The sequence below is a fragment of the Schistocerca cancellata genome, chromosome 2, assembly GCF_023864275.1.
Source record: "Schistocerca cancellata isolate TAMUIC-IGC-003103 chromosome 2, iqSchCanc2.1, whole genome shotgun sequence".
Classification (NCBI taxonomy): domain Eukaryota; kingdom Metazoa; phylum Arthropoda; class Insecta; order Orthoptera; family Acrididae; genus Schistocerca; species Schistocerca cancellata.
Genome location: NC_064627.1, coordinates 678,542,317 through 678,570,136, shown reverse-complemented (window position 1 = coordinate 678,570,136; position 27,820 = coordinate 678,542,317). Strand labels below are relative to the sequence as shown.

The 27,820-nt window shown below is 41.5% G+C and overlaps 1 protein-coding gene across 1 annotated transcript in view; it reads left to right on the top strand.

Annotated features, from left to right (window-relative positions):
- LOC126162419 (arrestin domain-containing protein 3-like) overlaps positions 1 to 27,820 on the top strand; it is a 171,482-nt gene that overhangs the window by 12,991 nt on the left and 130,671 nt on the right. Inside the window, exons 2-3 of the mRNA XM_049918918.1 lie at positions 14,190 to 14,342; positions 15,203 to 15,414. Of these exons, the coding sequence (XP_049774875.1) occupies positions 14,190 to 14,342; positions 15,203 to 15,414 (365 nt within the window). The remainder of the gene's footprint in view (positions 1 to 14,189; positions 14,343 to 15,202; positions 15,415 to 27,820) is intronic.

Sequence of the window (27,820 nt, the reverse complement as noted above, 5' to 3'; positions counted from 1 at the left end):
TTTGCACGTAACTAAGGGGAGTTACGAATATTTATACTCGTGTATCAGTTTTTCTTCATTTAATCGTGAGGTAGGTGCCAAAGGGTTTATTTTCTCTTTATGACTACATCATGTATTCAGCCTCTACATAATCGCAGAACTCCTTGCACCACTCTGTCCTAACTTCGTTGTAAAAAAGTACGAGAAAACCGTAACAATGATAAGAAACCATCAGCAATGTCCACGCGCAATTGTGAAAGACATTTGCACGCAGCCCATCGTTTCAATGTTTTCATGCAATATAGCATTTAATTCGCTAAATGCATTATTTTTACCTTGACTTTTTAAACCACCAAAATGTAAATTCATATTATCTGCACAAAATGCCACACATTTATTTTTATAGAGCTCAAACATTTCAACGGTATTCATACAGAATTTTGAAATTTCGTCACGTTTCGTTAAGCAGGGAACTCACTTTAAAAGTTTGGTCTGAATTCCTTCATTAATATTGAAAAACTGCCCAACGAGAAATGTTTTAGCAGCTTTATAATTACGGACATCAGTGGGTATCCCATAGAAAGACTTTTTGGTATTATCATAGCTTTGCTTTAAGGAGCAATAACGCCTTTTACTAAGGCTGATATTTTAGCTCTTTCTAAACTAAACTAAACGTTTTTGAAATGTGAGAATCGTCAACCGTACCGCTGGTAAGCTTATTAGTACAATCACTAGATCTAAAGGTTTGGTGATGCAGGTTTGTTTGGTGATGCTTTACTGTAAAGTAGGTAGTATCACCTCGGCTGTTCGAACTTTTGTCTCTTCACTTGTTTCCTTGTCCGAGGCTTTACAAAATAATTTTGAGTTTTACTGCAGCTTGTTCTGTTAACATGTTTCTTTGACTTGTAGTGATCAACACTACCAGAATGCCCACCATGACAGGTGCAAATAAAACATTTACATACCGTAATCAAACCGACCGTTCTTGATGAAATTACGCTCCATACAATAAGTGTCACCGAATTTGCAGGCACATTTTGGCATTGCGTTTGGCAACTCAGTCGCAACAATTCTACTAATACAGAAGGCTACCACTTCTTCGTCAAAACTACTCTACCGCTATTTTGACAATGACAGTAAGTGGCCGGACAATCGGGTAGTTTTCATAACGCTTCGCAAGTTGCAGCGCCTTGGAACTACTACAACAATACAACTTCTCTCGATACTGAAAAGAGGACTGCAGACGAGACGCTGGCTTTGAACTGAGAATGTCAATGTTGGAGTGCATCCACAAGTTTCTATAAGAAATCGGTTGTTGTGAAACCATGGGACGTACGCCAGATCGTTTTGCTGTTTTAGAGCCCTGCAGTCTGATTAAAATCTCAGAAACGGAACTTTCCACGACTGTTAAAAGTTTACTTGGCAGTTATTGTGAGGTTTTAATTTCAACCGAAAGGAGGAGGGCGTCAAATGAAACGGTATATGGATGCCGGTGTTAAAGAAGATGTGTACCACCCGTCCACTACTGGGTGATGGCAACGGCGATCGACGGCGACGGACAGCGGCCAATTGCACTGAAGTTTTCAAAACACGTGACGTCACGCCGCGGCGCGGGGGCGCGCGGACACGGAATTTAGCGGCAGTCAGTAGCGAGCCAGTGTGTGCGTGTTGGACCTTCCATCGAGCTACGGACCCACTTGAAGATGTCTCCCGCAGTCGGAGACGAAACGTTGGGAGTCACCACAGAATTCATCAACCGACCACGGCATAACAGCCCGGATAATCGTAATGGACATGATATTTCCGCCCGTGAAAGTCTACATTTTAGGGTCCCGCTCTGCCTTCCATCAGTGCTACCCCGTGACCATCCTGCTCGCAGTTACAACACATGTGGGGGGTAAAATTATAACAGTTGAATGGAGTTAAGGTCTAAAGCCAAAAGTTGGAGTAGGGAATCCGCATTGTTACTAAAAAGACTCACATCAGTTTTATACTCGAAGGGGTTACAGGAAGAACTGTACCCCAGATTATTTGGTTAAAACCAAATTTTACAAGATTTTAAGTTCTACCCAGATTTTGTTAGTGTTGACACTGGTGGATCGGAGTCGGGAGACTTTATCGGCTGCTCAGCTGTATGCCCTGAATATGTCCTCGGGACAGAACTCTCAGACAAGTTTTCAGTTTACAGCATGGAATTGCTTACTACCCTTAGGACGTTACATCAGATGAAATGACATTGTCAAGAAATTCGTCCCATGTTGCGATTCACAAAGTGCATTTCTTGCTATTGTTCAGATGGATACACAGCAGTTAGGGTGGTGCAGGATACCAAAGATTGTCTCCTCTTGCAAAGGCAGGAGAAAGAAATAATTTTATGCTGGTTTCCAGAATAGATAGGAATCCTGGGAAATTACATTGAAACCTGGTAGTCAAGGAAGGTAGGATTCAGTTATGATTGTGGACGGGGCTGTAATCAGTTACTGTTGGTTCCCTTTTGCAATTACACACATTTATTTTAAAATGGTAATTCCAGCAATAAATAAAGATATCACACGTTATTAATGAAGGAATAAACATCTGTGTAATTTATAGTGCTTTCAGTGCATTATGATTTACCAAATGAGCATAAAATACAGACACAGCAGACACAGCAAATAATGTTTTAAAAACAAGCTAATGTGATCCCAATTAGAATTTTAAGGCACGTAACCAGTCATGACTGAAGGCCTTTAACGCCAAGAATGTAAAAAAACATACTGTGAAACAGCAATGCAATAGAAAGGAAATTTAAAAAGACAGGCAACTGATCACCAAACGGGTGAGACCAAGTGATGGTTAACTTGGTAGCACAACCATTTAAACCTGCTGTAACGCCAAGAATGGCAATTATATAAAAAATTAAAAAAAAACATACAGTAAAACAGCAAACACAACAGCAAAGGTTAATTTAAAAGGACAAGTAACTGATCACCAAAAAGGGGAGACAAAATGATGGTAAACTTGGTAGTACAATCATTTAAACCTGCTGTAACGCCAAAAATTGCAATTATATATATAAAAATAGAAACATACAATAAAACAGCAAATACAATAATAAAAAAACAAGGGCCAGTCACAGACGGTGCACCAGGAATCGACCTCTGAGTAGGTCCAGCAAAAAGAACTTTCGCGAGCGATTAGATAGGCAGCCAAGAGTTGCATTCACTTCACAGGATGGTAACTCCAGCTAGTGGCAGTCTAACAAATGACTAATGATAATATTGTTGAAGCTACCTGATGTCCAATAAACCAAATGCAAAGATGTAAAAATACGCCAAAGCCAGAACCGGCGGCCTGGACTCCGCCCCACAGAATACTGTGCTTAGAGTGCCCGGAATGAGAAAGGAATCACTACCACCAGAGTAGAAGAATCACCAACCAACATACAATCAAGAAAGCTGTCAAAACTACACGCCTCACGAGACATCATCGGCAAGGTGAGGAAATGTACACTGCCGTTACATATACTAACCCCCAGGGCAGGTAACTGGGACGTTAGCGGCCACAAGGCAGGAAAAATACTGCTGGTTGAACTTAAAAAAATAGTAACAAACTGAACGCAATAAATAGTAATTAGAAGTCCAGGAAAGCTAATCATATCCGCCTTCCCCAAGCACTCCACTCACTGCTCTTTGCCTCAGCAACACTATGGGCAGCAACAGGAACCCAAGTGGAGGTGGAGGTTTCTCTACTTGAATCCAAATGCAGTCAACTTAAAACTTGCAAGATCCGGATTACGACAAGGTTGTGCACCCTCGTGACCACAGGCCTTCGATCCGGCAGTCCATGTGCGCCGCCAGCGGTCCTGGCATGTTCTCGCAGTGCGCAAACCTGGCTCCTCCGGAGTCCCGAACCGAACTGCTCACTGACATGACCTGGAAGAACCATGACATCGCCCCAAAGATAGGGCCACAGTTACTACATTTCGATATTTGCTGCTGCTGCCACTAGTGGACAGGCATCATTTGCGAAACCAAGTGGTACCAGTCAACATGAAAAGAAGACAAACAACTGCAACCATGTCAACTAAACGATACGGTCTGGCCCCCAGCAGAGGACAGAAACCTACAAACAGCACCAACGTGAGCCGCAGCACGGCTAAGACGTGGCTTATGTGCCTGCCAGTGAGGCATGATCCCTTCGGTCTCCAGCTCACTGTTCAGTTTCCTGTGGGCACTCACTTCATATGTGACCTGGAAGACCTTCTGTTGGTGAGAGGCTCAGTGGGTAGAAGAGAGGTGCAATAAATGCAGTCTGTGAAACCTACAGGGCGACTGTGGCTTACCTGCTTGCATCTGTGGTGAACTGAGGAAGTAGCCCTTGCAAGGTGAAGAACAGAACATTGTTTCGTAATGGATTTCTCTTATACTGGGTGGACCCACCAGTGTGTCAAAGATGCGGTACATGGGTGACAATGGTGATCTGAGAGGAGACCTTGGTCTCCTACAGGAACTTCCCTATGTTTTAACTGGCAATGAGTGTGGTTTGTGTTTCAAGATTTTATGTGCTATAAGAGCCCCTTCCCAAAATATTGGGTGGGAGTATGCCGCTTAAGGAAAAAAACTGATCTCTCTCATCTATATTCCATATTATGTTTCTTGTTATTGACATTTTATTAGTGTATATATTTTTCATTGACCATCTCACAGCAGCATCAGAATTTTGGTAGTTGCTACATTTGTTGTTCTTAAATGTACTGTATTTTTCATACCTGAAATGAATTCCCCTTTTATTCGCGTTAAGTCTTGTTGAGAATAGTAATAAACTTAAAACTGTCTTTGTGTCATTTTCCTGCTCAGAAATTAAAAGCAGATATGACATTTAGACAATACAGCTTGTGGAAAGTCATATATTCTCTCTCAAAATTAGTCCTGTCATAGCTGAATAAGAAAATTTGTCCTGATGGTATTTTCTGTGTCTTTGGAAAAGCCACTACATGTGTGGTCAAAAATTCCCTTTGGATATTAATGACATTTATTCCTCATGTATAGTGCTCTACCTTTGTGGCTGAAAATGTAGGAATAAAAGTAAGCTCGAAAGGAAGGAAGGAAGGAAGGAAGGAGGGAGGAGGGAGGGAAGATTATGCATTGTGATGACTCATTGTAGATGGAGCGTTAACACAGACAGCAAAATGATGAAGATGAAATTTACAATGTCCACTTAAAAGAAATGTTTCTGGAATTCACTTTAATTCTGGTAATTTAGGGATTCATTCTCTCATTCATACATTATGTCTATGAATCTCATAATGAAAGAGAGCCTTCAGGGATGTGGAACGAGTCAATTTATACATCATTTGGCAGAAGAGGCCACTGTTGACTGCTTCTGTAAATTTTACTAACAGCATGTTGCAACTGGTATTTATCTACTCGCATTACTAGTCATGTGCTTAATTTCTAGACTAATTTATTATTTTATAGGCCAACAGTGCACTAGCAGAGAAATACCCACTTTCAAGAAACCGCTCCTCTTCCTCGTACACTATTCAACTGTGTTTTATCTTATAATTTAAACTAATTACCCTATATCTGTAATAGTAAACAAAATACCATTAGTAGTCTATAAACTATTCTGATAAATTATAGAAGGAGTAGCTAATAAGTATGCATTCACTTTAGTTTGTAACAATTTTAGGAAAAGGATAGTTGTTACTCACCAGATAGTGGAGAAGCTGAGTCATGGATAGGCACAATACAAAGACTGTTAGAAAGTGTGCTTTTGGCCAATAACAAGGCCTTCATCAGGAATCGACATGGCTGCTGGGTTACACTGCAACCAGCAGCACATGGTGAGAGAAGCAACTGGTTGGTGAGGGGGAGGGATAGCAGGGTAGGGATGGGGTGTGGTAAAATGCTGCTAGAGGGCAAGGGGAGAGAGGCTAGAGCAGCTAGGTGCAGTCGGGAGGTTAGGCTGAGGGCAGGGTGGTTGGGTGGTTGGGTGGGTAGGATTAGTGGAAAAGGAAAGAAGTAAAAAGACTGTGGATTCATTGGCGGAGTAGAAGGCTGTATAGTGCTGGAATAGGAACAGGGAAGAGGCTAGATGGGTAAGGACAATGACTAATGAAGTTTGAGGCCAGGTGAGTTAAGGCAACATAGGATGCATTGCAGGGAGAGTTCCCACCTGTGCAGTTCAGAAAATCTTGTGCTGGTGGGAAGGATCTAGATGGCACAGGCTGAGAAACAGTTATTGAAATGGGTGAGGTGCTCAGCAATGGGATTGTGCCACAGTTTGTAGGCACCCACTCATGTGGACAGACAGATTGTTCGTTGTCCTGCAGAATGTAGCGTAGTGGTTGAAGCTAACCTTGTAGGTCATATGACTCGTTTCACAGTCATATGATCAACTAGTTAAGCTTCAATCACTGTGCTGCATTGTACATGGGCATGACAACCAACAAGCTGTCTGTCCACATGAACAGTCACCGACAAACTGTAGTCAAAAAAACAGCCGGACCAAATCATTGCTTAGCACTCCACCCAACACGACGTTCTTCATTTCAGTGACTGCTTCACAGCCTGGGCCATCTGGATCCTTTCTACCAACAATAGCTTTTTCTGAATGGTGCAGGTGGGAACTCTCCTGCAATACATCCTACATTCCTGTAACACTTCTGGCCTCAAACTATGTTAGTTGTTGTCCTCACCTATCTAGCCAATTCCCTGTTCCCATTCCAACACCACACAGCCCTCTATTCCATCAATGCACCCAGTCTTTTTACTTCTCTCTTTTTTCACTTGCACTACCCCCCCTCCCCCTCTAACCTTCTACTGCACCTATCTGCCCTATCCTCTCTTCACCTCATCCCTGCATGCCCCCACTAGCAGCAGTTCATCATCTCCCATCCCTACCTTGCTATCCCTTCCTCTCCCTGCCCCATCCTCCTCCGTACCCCACCTGGTTGCCTCTCCCATCGTGTGCTGCTGCTTGTAGTCTGGCTTCAGCTGCCAGAGACTGTGATCATGTGTGTGTGTGTGTGTGTGTGTGTGTGTGTGTGTGTGTGTGTGTGTGTGTGTGTGTGTGTCAATGACTCAGCATCTCCATTATATGGTGAGAAGCAAGCATTCTTTTCATCATATTGTTATAGTCCATCCTGGATTATCCATTGTTTGATATTACTTTAGTTTGGAATATTTGATTTGGGGTTTTACAGTTTTCTGTGCGTTGCCTGCTGGCAACCTGTGAAAGACCCTAGACAGGGATGCATGGGCTGTATGAAAATCGGTTTTCCTTCAAGTTGTGTGGTTGTGTATTTCACAGTTCATCCCAAATTCTTTTTTATCATTAGCCAAAAACACCATTAGGGAGTGAAAATGTTAGCATGTAAGTGTAAGGATCTCAAGATTCCTGGAGAGGCTTCTACATTATGTTTGGTTATCAACTTTTCATATTATTTGCACTCCACACATCTGTGGGTTAAGCACATTTATAACAGCAGTTGTGTTTATCCAAAATATTATAAGATACCATAGTGGAAGTATGCTAAGTATGCTACTAATGCCATGCGTAGGTCAATGCAGTGAGAAACCACTAAGTGTAAATCAGGCATAACTCAGTTTTTTGATTAACTTGAATGAGTTAACTTGTGCCTGAAGCCTAGAAAATATGCACAGTGTTTCATTTGGTGTGTGCCCATTTATCTCCATTCCCGGAACTTATATTTCATTTTTACTTTTTTGGAATTGCACAATATGAGATTTAGCCGGAAATAAGAGTTAATCTGTGTGCTGTGAAATAGTTTTCATTTCATTTCCTTTTTATGAGAATACATTACATCATAATCCTTTTATTTTATTTGATGTTGATATCTTTAACCTATGGTAAGCTGACATGTTCTTTCACAACTCTTAGCACGGAATTCTTTTATGCTCTCCTATATTACCATTTTTGTGCAGAATGTACTCTTACTCACTACTGCCCAACATGTGGGATATATTTTATGTAGAGAATTCTTGCAATTAGAGGAATTTACACCAACTTCAGATGCCATCATACTTCTGTGCCACTACTGTATGAAATACACCTTTCTTTTTATATTTGTGGAGGCATAGCTCTCATTCATTAGTATAATGTTTTGTCTGCATTGTTATTTCCATTCCCTCAGTATAATTGATATTGTACTTGAAGAAAAATCAAATTACTATTAGACTATTTGAACTGCTGAAGTTGAAAACATTATAGTTGCAACATGATGTATTGAGCTGTACAGTTCCTCATTGGCCTTTATCTACTAAAATAAGGCTAACACAGAAGTCCACCTTGTCTTAAAGAATGAACTTTAGTTCATACACATATCCAGATTATTTTTTCTCAGCAAGTAAGATCACATAATGAAATCACAAATCCACCACAAAATCTTGACTCCTTTCCTTACATTTTTCCTGTAAGGAAAATTTTTTTATATAATAATTTTTCATTAAAACCAAACAATGGAAAACCCAGGATGGAATGTAACAATATTATGAAAAGGAGATAGTTGCTGCTCACCTTTTAGATGGTTCAAATGGCTCTAAGCACTATGGGACTTAACATCTGAGGTCATCAGTCGCCTAGACTTAGAACTACTTAAACCTAACTAACCTAAGGACATCACACACATCCATTCCTGAGGCAAGATTCTAACATGTGACTGCAGCAGCAGTGTGGTTCCGGGACAACTAGAGGGGATGCTGAGTCGTAGATAGGCTCAACAAAAAGATTGTCACAAAATGAGCTTTTGGTCAACTAGGTCTTTGTCGAAAAAAGAAAAACACACACAACACAAACACACTGACTCATGCAAACACAATTCTGATGCTACAGTGCGACCAGCAACACATGATGGGAGAAGCAGCTTGGTGATAGGGTAAGGAGGGGCTGGGGTGGGGAGGGGGAGGGATAGCAGGGTAGGGATGGGGGATGGTAAAATGCTGCTAGTGGGAGCATACATGGACAAGGGGAGAGAGGCTAGAGTAGCTAGGTGCAGTCGGGAGGTTAGGCTGAGGGCAGGGTGGGTGGAAGGATTAGCGGAAGAGGAAAGAAGTAAAAAGACTGTGGATGCATTGGTGGAGCAGAAGGCTGTGTAGTGCTGGAATGGGAACAGGGAAGAGGCTAGATGGGTAAGGACAATGACTAATGAAGTTTGTTGCCAGGTGGGTTATGGGAAAGTAGGATATATTGCAGGGAGAGTGCCCACCCATGCTGTTCAGAAAAGCTTGTGCTGGTGGAAAGAATCCAGATGGCACAGGCTGTGAAGTAGTCATTGAAATGAAGAACATCGTGTTTAGCAGTGTGCTCAGCAACAGGTTTGTCCAGTTGTTTCTTAACCACAGTTTGTTAATGGTGATTGATGCGAACAGACAGCTTTTTGGTTGTCATTCCCACATAGAATGCAGCACAGTGGTTGCTTCTTAGCTTGTAGGTCACATGACTGGTTTCACAGGTGGCCCTGCCTTTGATGGGTTAGGTGATGCTTGTGACCAAACTGCAGCAGGTGTTGGTGGGAGGATGTATGGGACAAGTCTTGCATCTTGGTCTGTACAGGGACATAAGCTGTGAGGCAAGGGGTTGGGAGCAGGGATTGTTTAGGGATGGACGAGGATGTTGTGAAGGTTTGGTGGGTGGTGGAATGCCACTGTGGGAGTGGTTGGAAGGATAGTGGATAACACATTTCTCATTTTAGGACATGATGAGACATAGTCAAAAGCCTGGTGGAGAATGTAATTCAGTTGCTCCAGTCCTGGGTGGTGCTGAGCAACAAGAGAAATGCTCCTCTGTGGCCAGATGGTGGGATTTTGGGATGTTGTGTGTGACTGGAAAGATGAGGTGTGGGAGGTCTGTTTCTGTACAAGACTGAGAGGATAATTACAGTCTGTAAAGCCCTCAGTGAGATCCTCGATATATTTTGAAAGGGACTGCTAATCACCACAGATGTGACAGCCATGGGTGGCAAGGCTTTATGGAAGGGACTGCCTGGTATGGAAAGAGTGGCAGCTGTGGAATTGGAGGTATTGCTGGTGGTTGGTAGGTGTGATATGGACAGAGGTACTGTTGTAACCATCTTTGAGGTGGAGGTCAACACTGAGGAAGGTGCCTTGTTGGGTTGAGTAGGATCAAGTGAAGTGAATGTGGGAGAAGGTGTTGAGGAATGTGGATAGTGTGTCCTTACCTTACATCATGGTGTCATCAATAAATGTGAGCAAGATGATGGGTTCATTACTGGGTGTTTAGAAAGGATTCCTCTGTATGGTCCATGAATAGGTGGCACAGGATGATGCCATGTGGGTGCCTATAGATATATCCCAGATTTGTTTGTAGGTAATGCCTTCAAAGGAGACGTAATTTTGGATGAGGATAAAGTTGGTCATGGTGACTAGGAAGGAGGTTGTTGGTTCAGACTCCATTGGGCATTGGGAAAGGTATTGTTCAATAGTGGTAACGCCATGGACATTAGGGATGTTAGTGTATAGGGAGATGGCATCAATAGCGACAAGCAGGGCACCAGGTGCTAAGAGAACAGGAACTGTTGAAAGTCTGTGGAGGGAATTGTTGGTATCTTTTATATAGGAGGTAGGTTGCAGATGTTGCTGAAGGTGTTGGTCTAAGAAAGCAAGGACTCTCTCAGTGGGGACACAGAACCGAACACAGTGGGGTATACTGAGCGGTTGGCGTTATGGACTTTAGGAAGCATGTAGAAAGTAGGAGTGTGGGGAGTGGTAGGGATGAGGAGAGAGATGGGCTCTAGGGAGAGGTTCTGGGATGGGCCTAAGGATCTTAGGAGAGACTAGAGATTCTGCTGGATTTCTGGAATGGTGTCACTGTGGCAGGGTTTGTATGTGGATGAATCTGTCAGCTGGGGAAGTCCTTCTGCCAGGTAAACATTGCAGTTCAAAAAATCGGTGGTGGAGCCTTTGTCAGCAGGTAGGATTATAAGGTTGGAATAATTTTTGTAGGTGGTGGATTATGGTTCTATGTGTTTCTTTGCATGTTGAGAGATTTGGGGAATGATGGTAAGGCAAGGTTTGAGGTTAATAAATTCTGGAAAGTTAACAGGGGGTGATTTGGGGGCAGTGGAAGTGGATCATGGTTTGATGGAGGAGTGAACTGAGTCAGACAGGGTTAAACATTGATCTTTGGTTGTGTCTGATTGATAGGGTTGGTGGCGAAAAACTGTTTCCACTGAACGAAATTGGAGATGTGGAGAAGGAGAGAAGGTCTTTAACCCTTTAACTGCTCTGGACATGTAAATGCATGCACCTTTATACTTGTCCTTGTGTGTGCTGAACGTGTTTACATGCACCACCAGTCCTTCTACCTGGTATTCCGAATGTGTCTATGTGTAGAGTACCAGGTAGAAGGACTGACGGCGCACATAAACACGTTCAGCACACACAAGGAAAAGTACAAAGGTGCGCATTAACACGTCCAGAGCAGTTAAAGGGTTAACAAGTTCTGCATGATTGAATTTGGGGGTTGGGCAAAAGGTGAAACCTTTGGAAAGGACTGATATTTCTGCAGGGCTAAGGCTTTTGGAGGAATGTTTCATGACTGTTTTTCAGGTCTGTTTAGGTTCTGGATTCTGTTTTCTGGTGGGAGGGGTTTTTGGAGGGTAACGTAAATGTAGTAGGACTGAGAGACAGGTTTTGTCAGCTATGAGGGGCCATGGAGAAGTTTCAGAGGTTATTGTAGAGTTGGTGGCCAGTGATAGCCCAAGGCAGGAGTAGGAACTGAGCAAGGTGGAAAGTTTTTTGAGGTGGCTTTGTGCATGTTGCTGTAGGTCCTGGAGGGCAAGAGTTTCAGTGTGTATTATGGGATCAAGAAATTTGGGATTGGATAGCATGAGAATTTTATGGATGGAGAGAAGCTATTATTTTCGAAATTTTTTCAGACACAATTCTATGCTATTATGTATTTAAGCATTTTCCCACCACCTTCGATCCTTGTTTCTTCCATCTGCATCAATAATTAAGTTTCATTATCTCTAGCCAGAACTCAGTCCCATGTACTGTTCCTGCATGGAATCCTCCCAAACGGTCTTATCATAAAATTACCCTTCTCCATCTGTCACCATTCCTTCCATTATGATATCCACCTGTAAAGATTCTGCCAATCCTTAGCCCTCCCCAACGTAGCCCAGCAAAGCCATAGCAATCAGGCCCAAATCTCCTTGCAATATCTCCTATCCATCTGTAAAATTCTCCAGCTATGCAATCCCAAGTTCCTGGATCCCATAAAACACATCCATTTGAAACTCTTACCTTCCAGTACCTAGAGCAAAATGCACAACGCCACCTCAAAAAAGTTCCACCTTGCTCAGTTCCTACTCCCGCCTCAGGCTATCACTGTCCGCCACCTATACAATAACCTCCAAACCTCCTCCATGGCCCCTCATAGCTGACAAAACCTGTCTCACAGACCTTCTACATTTACACCAGCCTCCAAAACCCGCTCCCACCAGCACACAGACTCCAGAACCTGAACAGACCTGAAACACAGTCATGAAACTTTCCTCCAAAAGCTTTGGCCCTGCAGAAATATCAGTCCTTTTCAAAGGCCTCACCTTTGGCCTCACTCCCAAATTCAGTCATCCAGGACACGTTACAGACCTTCTCTCCTTCTCCAAATCTCCAGGTCTCTACAGTGGAAGCACTTTCTCACCACCAACCCTACCAATCCGACTCAACCAAAGACCAATGTTGAACCCTATTTGACTCAGTTCACTCCTCCATCCAACTATGATCCATCCTCACTGCCCCAAAATCACCCCCTGTTAACTTTCCAGAATTTTTTAACCTCGAACCTTGCCTCACCATCATTCCTGAAATTGGTAAACATGCATACTATCATTACATTCGCAGAAAGAACCACAGTCCACCACCTAAAAACTGATCCTACCTGTTGACAAAGGCTCTGCCATTGTTGTTTTGAACTGCAATGATTACCTGGCAGAAGGACTTTGCCAGCTGTCAGCTTCATCCACCTACAAACTCTGCCACAGTGAACCCATACCAGAAACTCAGCAGGATCTCCAGTCTCTTCTCAAATCCTTAGGCCCAACCCAGAACCTCTCCCTGGAGTCCATCTCTATCCTCATCCCTACCACTCCCCACACTCCCTATTTTCTACATGCTTCCTAAAGTCCATAAACCAAACCACTCAGGAAACCCAATTTGGCCGGTTACTGTGCCCCCACTGAGAAAATCTCTGCTCTCATAGACCAACACAGACGACCCATTACCTGCAACCTACCCTCCTATATAAAAGATACCAACCATTTCCTCCACAGACTCTCCATAGTTCCTGTTCCTTTACCACATGGTGCCTTGCTCATTGCTATTGTCCTCAGTCTTGATCTCCTCCTCTAAGATGATGTAGATCAGTACCTCTCTCCATATCAGACCCACCAACCACCAGCAATACCGTCATGTCGACAGCTGCCACCTGTCCCATTCCAGGAAGTCCCTTTCATACAGTCTAGCCACCCATGGCTGCCACATCTGTGATGATGAGCGGTCCCTGTCGAAATATACCGAGGGTCTCACTGAAGCCTCTACAGACTGTAATTGTCCTCCCAATGTTGTACAAAAGCAGATCTCCTATACCGTCACCCACAGCCTCCAAAAATCTCAGTCTCTGGCCACAGAGGAGCATTTCCTTTGTGGCTCAAAACCACCCATGACAGGAACAACTAAATTACATTATGACTACCTTTTGTCATGCCCTGAGATGAGAAATGTGCTACCCACTATCCTTCCCACTGCTCCCAGAGTGGCATTCCACTGCCCACTGAACCTACACAATAACCTCACCCATTCCTACATAGCTCCTGCTTCCAGTCCCTTGCCTCATGGCTTATATACCTGTATAGACCGTCATTTGCTACTGCTCGTAGTGTGGCTTCAGCTGCCAGAGACTGTGTGTGTGTGTGTGTGTGTGTGTGTGTGTGTGTGTGTGAGGGGGGGGTCTGTTTTTGACAAAGGCCTTGTTAGCTCAAAGGTCATTTTGTGACAGTCTTTTTGTTGTGTCTAACTGCCACTCATCATCTCCGCTATGTGGTGTAGGTTTCATTAAATATTTTGCTCTATAATTTTGACATTTCTTTAATGTGTCATTATTTTTCTGCATTTATATCATGAGTGTTTCTTACCAAAATTGTTTCAAAATTTTTCACAATATTTTAATTGTCTCTGACACAGATATTTCTGCAAAATTTAGAGGTGATGCCAATGTAAGCTGGACTGAATCGGATTCAGAAACAGACAGTGATGGCAAGTCTCGTACTGTCTATACTACATATTCAGCACATGAAAACTACCTCATGACAAAAATGTTCTTAGTTGGTGGTCCATGTAAGTGTCTTTTATATATTTCCAATTACTTAGAGATATTGTTTATGATTAAATTTCATTTCAAATGGAAAATTAAACACAAGTTGTTACAAGTTAACTGTATGTAATGTGTTTTACGTATCAGGTGATTTGTAACAGGTACAGTCATAAGCTCACAATCAACATATTGTTGATGAAATTAAAAGTGCACATTCATACTGGGTGTACGTTTTTCCCAGAGCCCTTTGCCATTCAGACTTTGTTCTCAAATGGTATGAGTATGTGTATGTGCATATGATAACTTTTAAGAGGAAGATACTGGATTGAAAACTAATGGACGAACAGAATGTTACATGTTAGTCTAGACAGAGCCTCATCCACGAACTCAGAAGTAATGTTGAGAGTGCACCAGAGAAGATTAATAGAGACATTACTGTGCAGTGCACAATTCACACAAAACAACTGATACAGTCAGACAGCTCTTTAAAACCAATCTGTCTTTCACTTGTATGTTTAGAAGATGCTATGTAGCCACTTATACCTTTTGAGAAGTGTTATATTTTTCCACCCTGCAGATTTCATCTAAAATGAAATATTTTAACCCACACACTGTGTATGTTACTGTTACTCCAAGTACCTTTTTATAAGAGAGCTAAGTGACACTAGGCTACAATCAAAAAGTACAGTGCATGAGGCTCAACTGCACTTTTTATTTATACCCTTGTTCCAATATATTTGCATCATGGTTGAACATTTGATGTCTTAATTTTAGTAAGAGATTTGTTGATATAAAGGGTACTGACCCCTCAAATTATGCAGTCTTTACTTACACCTACATTTACTAACCAGGTTTTAAACTTTATTCAAAATGTTGGTTTCAGCTCAGGAGATCATACTTCCACCAGGAGAGCATATTTATAATTTTTCTGTTATACTACCTGAAAATCTGCCATCCTCATTTGAGGGGATAAATGGTAACATTCGTTACATGGTCAGAGCAAAAATGAATCGTGTATGGGCATTTGATGATACAGTTAAAGCTTTCTTCACTGTTTTGTCACATTTAGATTTGAATAAGGATCCCTTGGTCAAGGTATGTTACGTTACATTAGCGCACTTAAGCGGGTAGCATGGCATCATTAACTTAGTAGTATACTGTGTTTTTAATGACTAAGCCATTTATTAAGGACACCATTATGTCAGACTCTGAAGGTAACTTGTAGTGAGATACACTATTTTTTTATATTTCCTATTATAGACATAATATCCTATCTTATTTTGTTCTTTTCCTGTACGAATACTTAATGTACATTTACAATTACTAAACACTATTATGACCTAAATTTGATAACAAAAATTAAGAATATTAATCTTTTAAATTACCTGTGACATTAAGGTCAGAATGGAAAGGATAGATTTGCTACACACCACATAGAGGAGACACTGAATCACAGACAGATGCAATGAAAATAATATTAGAAATATTTAAGCTTTTGAACAAAGTGCTTTCTCACAAGGTAGAACTCTCACACACAAAAAAAACCTCTCACGCACATGGCTATTGTCTCCAGCCACTAGAACCCAATTGTGACCGTGCCTCATGTGAGCAGCAATTTGCTGGTGTGGATGGTGCAGGTAGGGACAGGTGTGTGATAGGGAAGGGGAGGGATAACAGGTTAGAGGTATGGGAAGATGATAGTGTTGCTGGTTGGATTGTGCAGGGACATGGTGGTGAAAGGTTAGGGCTGCTAGGTGCAGCATTGGAAGGCTGTGCTGTGAACAGGGAGGAAGGGGGAGAGGGAAATGGAGGGGGAAAGGTAGAGAAGAGAAAATGACTTGAAAGTGCAGTGGTGGTTTGGAAGGGATGGCAGATGGAGGACAGGGACTTACAAAGTTTGAAGCCTGTGTGTGTGTTCGGTGGGGGGGGGGGGGGGGGGTGTTACAGGAATGAGGGAGAGTTCCTGCATGCAGTCCAGAATAGCTAGTCTTTGTGCAAAAGATTCTGATATCCCGATGGCACTGTCTGTGAGGCAATCATTAAAGTGAAGCAAACAATGTTGGCTGATATGTTCTCTTGGCCAGTTTGATGGTGGCTGTTCATGCAGTCAGACATGTTAGCTATTTAGTTAGTTAGATACTTTCATGTTCCATGGATCATTTTGCACAATAAATTGTTGTGATGTGGAACAATTCATTTTACATTCATATTGCAAATTAATTTATACATCTATTTGTACTCTAAACATCACCATATACAGATTGAGTTAGCAGTTCCTACCCATCACCTTTTACACATTACAAAGATCGCAATTCTTATACGGAATAGAAGTTTTCAAGGAGAAACTTTTTCAATTTATTTTCAAGTTTTACCTTGGTGTCTATTAGACATTTTATATCACTGGGTAAGTGCTCAAAAATTTTTGTTGCAGCATTGTGCATCCCTTTCTGTGCTGAAGACAACCTTAATGTTGACTAATGAATGTCATTTTTTCTTCTAGTATTGTAATTATGTACCTCATTGTTCCTTTTGAACTGTAGTGGATTATTTACAACAAACTACATGAGGGAATAAATATACTGTGAAGTAGTAGTCAGAATGTCCAACTCCTTAAACAGATGTCTACAAGATGATCACGGCTGAGCACCACCTATTATTCTTACAGAATACCTTCTTTGTTAAAGATGAGTTACCCCAGAACATTATTCCATATGACATTACTATATCAAAATAAGCAAAATATGTCAACATACTGATTTCTCTCCCCAATGTTTGCTATGATTCCAAGTGCAAATGTGGCTGAACTAAGGTGTCTAAGGAGTTCAAAAATGTGTTTTTTTTTTTCAATTTAAATTCTCATCAATATGGCCACCTAAGAATTTTGAAGTTTCCACCCAATATATTATTTCATCACAAAGTGTTACACTTATCACAGGTCCAGTACACCTAGAGGTGCAGAACTGAATATGATGTGTCTTTGTGAAATTCAGGGTGAGACCATTTGCAGAAAACCAGTCAGTGATACTTGGGAACCTCATACATGATTTCTCCCCAGTCAGAATTATGTCCCTGGTTTCTGTTGGTTGAAATACTAGTAAGTACAACTTTCTACATTCTTGTGGTTAGATGTGACATGATCCATTGGTTGGCTATTCCGTCAATCCCATAAAACTTCAATTTATCTAGGAGTATACTATGATTCACACAACCAAATGCCTTGGATAGGTGACAGAAAACACCTACCAGTGCTGTTTTGTTATTTGATGCTTGTAATATCTGGTGTGTGGACGTATAAGTGGCTGTGATTCGCTGAGGATATTATTGTTGCCAAGGTGAGATATTATTCTAGAATACATCATCTTCTCAAAAGTTTTGGAAAATGATGTCAGCAGAGAAATAGGCTGGTAGTTATTGATGTTTTTCTTATTGACTTTCTTAAAGATGGGCTCAACAGTGGTATATTTTAGTCTCTCTGGAAAAATGCCTTGAGTTAGTGATGCATTTAATTTTTTGGACAATGCTTATGTACTTATTATTTCGGAACAAATCTTTAGTACTCTATTGGAAACACCATCAAAACCAGAAGAGCTTTTACTCTTGAGAGAATGCACGATTCTCTTAATTTCAGAAGGTGGTAAATTTGTATGATATAATTTTATGAGAGTTGCTTCACCACATGGCTGTGATCTTTCTCTTGAACTGTTGGTCCCTGTGCTTTCTACTATGTTTAAGAAATGATTATTAAATACATTTGCCACCTGCAACTTGGCATTTATAATCCTTCCATTCAATTCAATAGTAACGTTATCCTCTTCTGTGGTTGATTGTCCTGTCTCTCGCTTCACTATATTCCATATTGCCTTAACTCTGTTGCCAGACATACTGATTTCTGACATTACGTGCATGTTTCTTGATTTTCGCATCATGCATACATATGATGCGGTACAATGGTTGCACCTAAGTTTGTAGATCTTATGACTGCTTTCATAGGTGGCCCTGCTTTGGGTGGGTGGGAGATGCCAGTGGAAAGACTGGAAGAGGTGGAAGTGGGAGCATGTATTGAACAGTTCTAGAATTTTGGTCTATTGCAGGAATAAGAGTCATGAAACAAGCAGTGGTGGAATAGGAATGGACAAGGAGATTGTGCAGATTGGGTGGTCAGTGGAATGCCACTGTGGGAGGAATAGGGAGTATAGTGGGGAGAAGAAATATTGTGAGGTGGGGGAGCAGGGATAAGAATTGTATAGATTGGGTATGTGGCAGAAAACCACTGGGTTGGAGGAATATCCTCCCCACCCCTCCCACAATGGTATTCTGCCACCTGTCCAATCTACACAGTATTCTTGTCTGTCACTATTCTCCCCCTACTCCTGACCCCTTACTTCATATCTCATATCTGTGTTATAGACCCAGATGAAAGACTTGTCCCATGCTTCCTCCTCTACATTCTACCACAGTCCTGTCGCTTCCTGTCACTGGCATATCCTACCCCATCAAAGAAAGGGTCACTTTTGAAAGCAGTCATGTGATCAACAAACTTAGCTTCAACCACAGTGCCACATTCTATGTGGGAATGACAACTAACACGTTCTGCTCACATGAACACCCACTGCCAAACTGTGGCCGAAGGACAGCTGGACCACTCAGTTGCTGGACATGTCACCCAGTATGATGATTTTCAATTTAATAACTGTTTCACAGTCTATGCCATCTGGATTCTTCCCACCAATACTAACTTTTCTGGATTTTGCGGGTGGGAACTCTCCTTACTATATATCCTTCATTCCCTAACCTCCCCCCCCCCCCCCCCATGCCGCCCACTCCTGCCCACAGGGCCACAACCTTCCAACCTTTGTTAGTCCCTGCCTCCTACCCCCATCCCTGCTCCCATTTCAGTACATAAACGCTTTCTATCCCACCATTGCACCTAAAAGTTCTTTTCTCTTCTCTACTTCTTTTCCTTCTGCCTTCCCGCTACCCCAGCTCAGCCTCCAAACGCTGCACCTAGCAGACCTATCCTGTCCCCACCAGCTCCCTTTATGCTCACACAGGCAGCACTAACATCTTCCCCCAAATCTACCCTGCTATTCCTCCCCCTCCCCATTCCATGCCTAATCCTTAACCCACCAACCACTCAAGCAGATTGCTGCTCATGTCAGATACAATCAGAGTCGGGTGCAAGGGCCAGATGCAGCAAATGTGTGTGTCAGTCATGTGAATGAAAGGGAGTTCTGCTTCTGCAGAAGAACTTCATCCAAAAGCTTAAATACTTGTAGTATAATTTTCAATGTGCCTGTCTGTGACTTGGTGTCTCCTCTATGCAGTGAGAAGCGACCTGTCCTTTCCCTATTGTTGTTATTCCATCCAGGGCTTTTCATTGTTTGATTATGGCTTTAATGAAGAATTTCTATTTATTATTTTAGTTTGGACATAAAACTTTCTTTGCATCCTGCCTGTTTCATGTTATTTTGAAAATGATGAAGATTCCACAGTTAAAGACACTAGGTGAATTGAGTGTTTCTTAACTTTCTGAAATCTTCTTATTCAGGATTGCACTGAAGTTATCTAGAGGAAATGTGTTTGTGTGTGATATCAAAATGTGTCGGTGAGATGACAGAGGATGTTTCATAAGTTTGATTGCAGAATGTGATCTTAGGTGAGAATTCATCACAAGAGACAGAAGTAACTTTGGGTACATGTCACAGAAATGTTACATTGCAATACTATTTTGTGCTGTATGAAGAACCTAGTGGCAATGTTTATTTTATTTACAGGCTCTTCTAGATGATGTAGTTATCTATAATGGACAGTTATTGCTAAAACACTGCATGAAAGTACAGTCCAACTGCAAAACTGTATTGTTGTATACAAATTATCTCAACTTCCATAAAGAGAGACAAACTTACTCATATCCCATCCAAAATCAATCTTTTTGGGAAATTTTTGTTGTTTCAGATTTTGTGTTACTGATATTGTGGCATGAGGAGTGATCATTATTGGGAGTTTAGAGTGGATACATTAACCCTCAAGGTGGCATACCTGTGGTATAAAGTGTGCCACTCATACGTAACATTGTTTTCTACCATTCTATCATTGTTCTATGACTGCGAGCCCATACCTACTCCTTCACTATAGCTTCAGCTAAAACAGTAATAAGTTGTGTTATCGTACGTCCATGTGAGCAGCAGTATTATAAAATAAACAGCAAGCTAGGTGAGAAATTTGTGATTAGTCCAAGAAAATGACTCAAATACTGAGCTAACAGCACAAGCTACAATGAGGCAGTTACATACAAGATAAACAGTAATCAAATAAGTGGTTGGCAGGGATCTGAAACTACAGCACCAGTTGATGCTTTGAATGGACCATTACCATGGGGTAACACCACCAGTGTGTGGCAATGGATACAATGAAAGATTTATTTTATTATTGTTTAGTTAACAGTGATTAGGTCACATAATTTTAATTTATTTTATTATTGTTTAATTAAACTAATGGTAAGCTGTAATTTTGTTCATACATGTTTACCCTGGTAATATAAAGACAGCTGTTCTTTACATATGTACAAAGTGCATCGCGTGCCCACTCCTGTTATGAAAAATGGTGAACCAGCTTGAGGGATAATAGGGAGTTTTGTTTTAGAATACCATACATATTGAATGTGCCTAATTTTCCCCTTTTAAGGTATGCGAGTATTAATTGTGATAATCTGATTTTTGTTTTGTAATGTGGCTTTGAACCTGAATGTTTCTCTCATACAAGAAGATTATACACTGAAGTCTGTGTCTTAATTCTTCATGGGATACTTTTGTAGCATTCCAGATAAATTTTGCCTCTAGTTCAGAACTGCTTAAGCAAAAATGCACAGTGATTCAGATTTCATGTTAACCAACTACTGAGTAACTGGATAGCTCACAGGGATCATGGCCAAACCAGCTCCAGTAACATTATACCTAATAAATCTCTGAGGCGTTCAAATAACACTTAGGTTCATGATTGATTTTTGATGTAATGAAACATTGAAATGTTGATCTCAAAATACTTTACAATATAATACCAGGGATCACCGGATCAACAACTATTCCCATAGCATATAAAACAATATCTGCATTTGGTTCAAGAAATTTATAAGCTTTAACTGCTGAACTTTTGATAATATGTGCAGTATAGAGAAGTTAGCATATATTTATTAGAACAATGAATTTTTAAAATTATTTTACAAGGACTTTTGACTACATCATATGGATTTTTAAAATTATTTTATAATGACTTTTTCTACTGAGTGTTTTGATGATTTATAGAATTGCTGGAATTATTCTGAAATAGGTGTTTTTAGTAATAAATATTTTTGTGTGTGGTTTCTTTTTTTTTGTGCTCAGCAGTTGCACCCAACTACATTTACATATGTTGTTGTACTTGGTTTTAAAATTTGTCTTCTTCATTATGAACATGCATGAGAATTTGCTGTGGAATATCATTTATAATCTTTTATGGGTAAGGGAAAAAAGAGATGGCATATGGACTCTTGTATGAATCTAGTGAAACTATCTTGAAATGTTTTGAATCCTTATGAATAAAAATTGCCATTCGCTTAAGAAATTAAAACTTTACTAATGATATAGATATTGTGGAGGCTATTGGCTGTAGGTAACTATTTTCTTTGAAAAATGTCACTACATTTATGTAAATATTGATCTACCATTAGAAGTGTGGCAGTGATATTTTTCATGTCTGGTGCAAATTGAGATCAAAAGCGTGCGAGAGTTTTTTTTTGGTCATGTGTTGTTTTTATCTTTGCCGTAAGACTATAGGATCTCGTAGTTTTTGTTACTTCTCATTGTGAGATTTCATGAATAAATATTTTTCGTTAACTCATTATACCGGACTGCTATGCAATTATTTGTTGTAGGCAAGTCGCCTACATAATTGGTGACCTCCGATTAAGGAACTTTAAATCTTTCGTTAGCTACATCGAACATTAACTGCAAAAGCAATGAACGAAGACGGCAAACGATACGGTTTGATAACGGAAGAAATTCATAGGCTTCAGAATGAGATAGAAACTTTACAGTTGCATATTTCGAAAGATATGAACTTAAAGCATATACCAGACCGAAGGAATGACGATGGTTCAACAACCATGGCAGCACAACCACAGCAAGTAACAGCAATGGAAGTGCCCGCTGGTTTCAACGCTTCACTAACTCAACGGTTGCAATTACGGGCGCCCCCATTCATGCCTTCTCAGCCATACACATGGTTCACGGTAATGGAAAATATATTTCTACAACAAAGAATAGTCAGTGATCACGAGAAGTTCACGTTGGTGATAAGTAATTTGGACCATCAGACCTCGGTTTTGATATCTGACATTATTGTGAACCCGCCTACTGAAGGAGCATACTGTAGACTAAAAGAAGAATTAATTTCTCGGTGTGTGAAGTCAGTCGACATCAGAGTCAAACAAGTACTGTACCAAGAGAAACGGGGAGATAGGACCCCGTCAGAATACTGGCGTCATTTACGCGGCCTGGTAGATAGATCGACAGTCTCTGATAGACTGTTACTCCACGTATGGCAACAACAGCTACCAATGCAAGTAAGAACTACACTAGCTGTATACGACGAAAGATCAGTTGACAAACTGCTGCTCGCTGCAGACAGAATCTACGAGACGCATGAGCCTACTGCAACAGTCGCAATGACGTCGACAGATGCCACATACGGTAACTACCATTACCAGCAAGACCAAACTGACGATATAACAGTAAACTGTGCCGCGGTCGCAACGTGACAAACAACAAAAAGTTCAAACAAAATTAGAGATTTAAAAACTGCAATAGAGGATTTGTGAGCGCAACTACGCACGCTACAACAACCACAAGTTATCTTTAAGCGCAAGAGAGACCGGGCTGGGCGTGAAACACGAAGTCAACAAGAGGATGAGCGTAAAGTGTGTTGGTACCATAAACGTTTTGGGAGAGATGCTACAAGATGTACATCACCATGCGCCTACTCAGACAACCAAGGTATGTACAGAAACAGTGCAGTGTTTTCATGTCAGCAACAACAGTCGCCAATACATATGCCTCCTGCTTCGAAAAGATTGTATGTATCAGACGTACTTACAGGTACAAGGTTTTTGGTGGACACTGGACCAGACATTAGTTCGCTTCCTGTCAGCCATGCGCCACACAATGAAAAAGACATACAGCCACATTTGAAGGCAGTAAATAACTCGGTGATTAACACGTACGGATATAAAGTGTGCAAGATTGATGTGGGTTTTTCCAAACAGTTTACCTGGTCTTTTGTGATAGCTGGTATATCAGAACCTATTTTGGGCGCTGATTTTCTGGCACATTTCGAGTTGGCGGTCGACTTACAAGGAAAATGTTTGTTAAATCTGATGGACAACAGTGCAATATCAAGCACTAAAGGGCATACAACTTGTGAGAATCTACAGGCGATAGGCAACTCTCTAGCCGAAGAGCTACATGACGAAGAGAAGATTCGGAGATGTTCTGACAGACAGAAAAAAGAAGTTAAACATAGTACGGTTCACTATATTCGTACCACGCCAGGACAACCAGTTTCACAACAAGCATGTAGAATCACACTAGAGAGATTGACAGAAACAAAGGCGATATTCGAGGAAATGTTACAGGCAGGAATAATTCTCCGGTCAGGCAGTCCGTGGTCTTCACTCCTACACTTAGTACATAAGAAAGATGGATCATGGAGACCGTGTGGGGATTACCGAGCATTAAACTCAAGAACCATTCCAGATAGATACCCAGTACCTAATATACAGGACTTCACATGTGCTTTGGCCGGCGCGAAAATTTTTAGCGTCCTCGATTGCAAGAAAGCATACAACCAGATACCGGTGGCTCCAAGAGATGTTCAGAAGACAGCAGTGATTACACCATTTGGATTATTCGAGTTTTTATTTATGCCTCTTGGCCTTAAGAACACAGTACAGACTTGGCAGCGATTTATCGACGAGGTGATAAAGGGATTAACATTTTGCTTTGCTTATCTTGATGACATTTTGGTTTTCTCTCCGGATAGTCAAACACATGAACAGCATCTGTGTCAACTTCGCAAGCGTCTATCTGACTATGGAGTCGTTTTAAACGAAAATAAATTCGTCATGCACAAGAACCAAGTCACTTTCCTTGGCCATACTGTGTCATCAGAAGGTATATTGCCTCTGCCAGAGAAGATCGCGGTGATACAGGCCCTTCCGAAACCGACAAACTACCAAGAGCTACGATGATACATGGGATTAATAAATTTTTATAGATGCCACCTACCAACAATGGCTGCGGTGCAAGCACCACTCACTGATGCACTCAAGGGACACGATGCCAAAGGTCGATGAATAGTTAAGTGGATACAAGAAATGGACAAAGCATTTAATGATCTTCAAGCAAGCCTCAGCAAAGCAGTGTTGCTTGCTCACCCAGTTCACTACACACAGCTAGCTATTGTTGTAGACGCAAGCCAGTCAGCAATAGGGGCGGCGCTGCACCAGCGTGTAGAAGGGCAATGGCAACCACTATGGTTTTTCTCTAAAAAGTTACAGACTGCACAGCAGAAGTGGAGTGCGTATGACAGAGAATTGCTCGCGATCTACGAAGCAATTAGATACTTCTGTCCACAAATAGGGGCTAGACCAGTGACTGTGTTTACAGACCACAAACCCATAACATCGGCTTTTAAAAACACCAGTGATAAATGCTCACCCAGACAGTTCCGTTATATTGAGTTCATAAGTCAGTTCACGACAGATATACGCCATTTAAGAGGCGCAGAAAATTTAGTGGCTGGCTATTTTTCATGTATTTGCGGGATTTCAAAAATTATAGACTATGATAAATTTGCAGTGGAACAGACCAAGGATGCAGAGCTACGACAGCTGTTAAACGACCCGTCTGCAGGTCTGAAGTTCGAGCAAATTCTGGTGCCTAACTCCAAGCGGAAGCTGTGGTGTGACTTTTCTCAAGGCAGACCAAAACCATTCATTTCAGAAATATTGCACAAGACGGCATTCGACAGTGTCCACACACTATCGCACCCAGGAGCCAACGCTACAATAAAGCTGCTGACAGACCGCTATGTGTGGCCTTCTATGAAAAGAGACGCGTGCCTTTGGGTACGTTCCTGCATTCCTTGTCAACAGAGTAAAGTAGGACGACATGTGCATGCTGATATTGGAGATTTTCAAGGTACCTCTGCTAGATTCGCACACATTCATTACCATTAGTGTTGTTAGGCCTGCAGACAGCTCACAAACCCGATATTGGTGCATCAGTTGCCGAGATGGTTTACGGCAAGCCGCTATGGACTCCTGCAGATTATTTAGTACCAACCTTACTACCTGGATCAGAGGACCTCACACACTGGGTGCAGCAGCTAAAACGTCACTGCACAAATATATGTTGCCCGCCACCTTCTCGCCATGGTAACCATAAGTGTTTGTACACAAAGACTTGTACAATTGCTCTCACGTAATGTTGCGAACAGACTCAGTCAAATCGCCTTTACAACCACCATATACGGGCCCATTTCAGGTGCTGAGTAGAAATAAGCACACCTGTGGACATAATGTACAATGGTGTTCCGACAAAGGTATCGATTGAACGTGTCAAGCCAGCATGGGTTTTACCCTCTCCGACCTCTGACACCATGCCTGTGCTTCAACACATGATGGACACAGAGAATACCAAAACACCACTCAGTACATCATCCGAGTCAGGTGAATCACCACCACAAACAACGACGTCACCGCCCCCGAGACACCCGACGCACACCAGAGCTGGACATCGAATAAAATTCAAGTATCAAGATATCCCTGTGGCTCCACACTTTAAGGGGGGGGGGGGGCTGTGTGGCAGTGATATTTTTCATGTCTGGTGCAAAGTGAGATCAAAAGTGCGCGAGAGTTTTTTTTGGTCATGTGTTGTTTTTTATCTTTGCCATAAGACTATAGGATCTCCTAGCTTTTGTTACTTCTCTGTAGTTTTTAGTTTCTTCTCATTGTGAGTTTTCACGAATAAATATTTTTCGTTAACTCATTATACCGGACTGCTATGCAGTTATTTGTTGTAGGCAAGTCGCCTACAGAAGATATCAGTAACTATTTAAGATAACTGATGAAGCAATAGCTTTTATCAAAATAGTAGCTTTCCTGATAATTTAATACATTACATTTAGCTGGAAAATAGTATTAAGCATGTAGTGATAATTTATTGTTAATGCATTGTACAAATTAAACCATGGAAACTCCAGGAAGGAACACAAAAATGTAGTAACAGGTAGATTGCTGTTTACTGTAAGGAAGACACATCAAGTTGCTGACAGGCACGACTGAAAGACACTCACATGTAGCTTTCAGCCACAGCCTTCATCAGAGGCTTCTTTTGTCAGTAAGGAAAAACACTCACACACACACACACACACACACACACACACACACACACACAAGCAAACACACCACACACACACACACACACACACACACACACACACACACACACACACACACACACCACATGCACACACAACTGCCAACTCCAGCATCTCAGGCCAGAATGCAGCTTCACATGGGTTGCAAACAGCAATCTGGAGGAGGTGGGGAATGGGGAAATGGAAGAGGAATGCAAAGGGGAAGGGGAATGGGAAGGGATAGTAGTGTCCAGTGGGGAGAGAGACGAATGCTGTCTGGTGGAGTGTGCAGTGACTAGACTCCAACAGGTGCAGCATCAGGTGTTTGTGGGGCAGAGAGGTGGGGGAGAAAGCAACAAAAAATGAGATGAGTGCGGAAAGACGGGTAGATGCAGTGGCAGAGGCCTGAAAATAAACGGGAGGGGGGGGGGGGGGGAGCATCTGGTACAGTAAGATTCTTGTGAGTGAAAGTCTGAATTGCACACAGATTCCCTGAAATTCTGTGGTATACGAAACATATGCATTCTCATGTTCAGTTATAATGAAATAGTGCCAACAATATGACCAAGGCTACACTGACATGGGTGATGATGATCGGGAAGTCCAGATTCTGCACCATGGGATTTCCATCTTTTTGGCAGGCTGAAGAAACACCGTGCGGAGATGGGGGATGAGGTTTTTCCAATGATGATAACATTCACACAGCTGTTCTCAAATAGCTCCATGATGAAGGAGCAGATTTCTATCATTGAGGAATCGAACAATTTGCAAAATGTTCCAACAGTTGTTGACTGAGACTTGATGACTATGTTGAAAAATAGTGTCATGGATCTGTGACACTTTAAATTATAATACAGCATTCAAAAAAAAGGTACTTGGCATGCCACATTAATGTGTAAACTACTCTTTGAAATCCCCTCATAACATTGTTCCAGACCGATGAAGCAGTAATATGAATCTTGATTTTATAATAAGTCTGATGTCTTGTATATAGTTAGTGCTCAGCAATCACCAATTTCACTAGTTGCTCCTGTCCTACTAGTGTAGG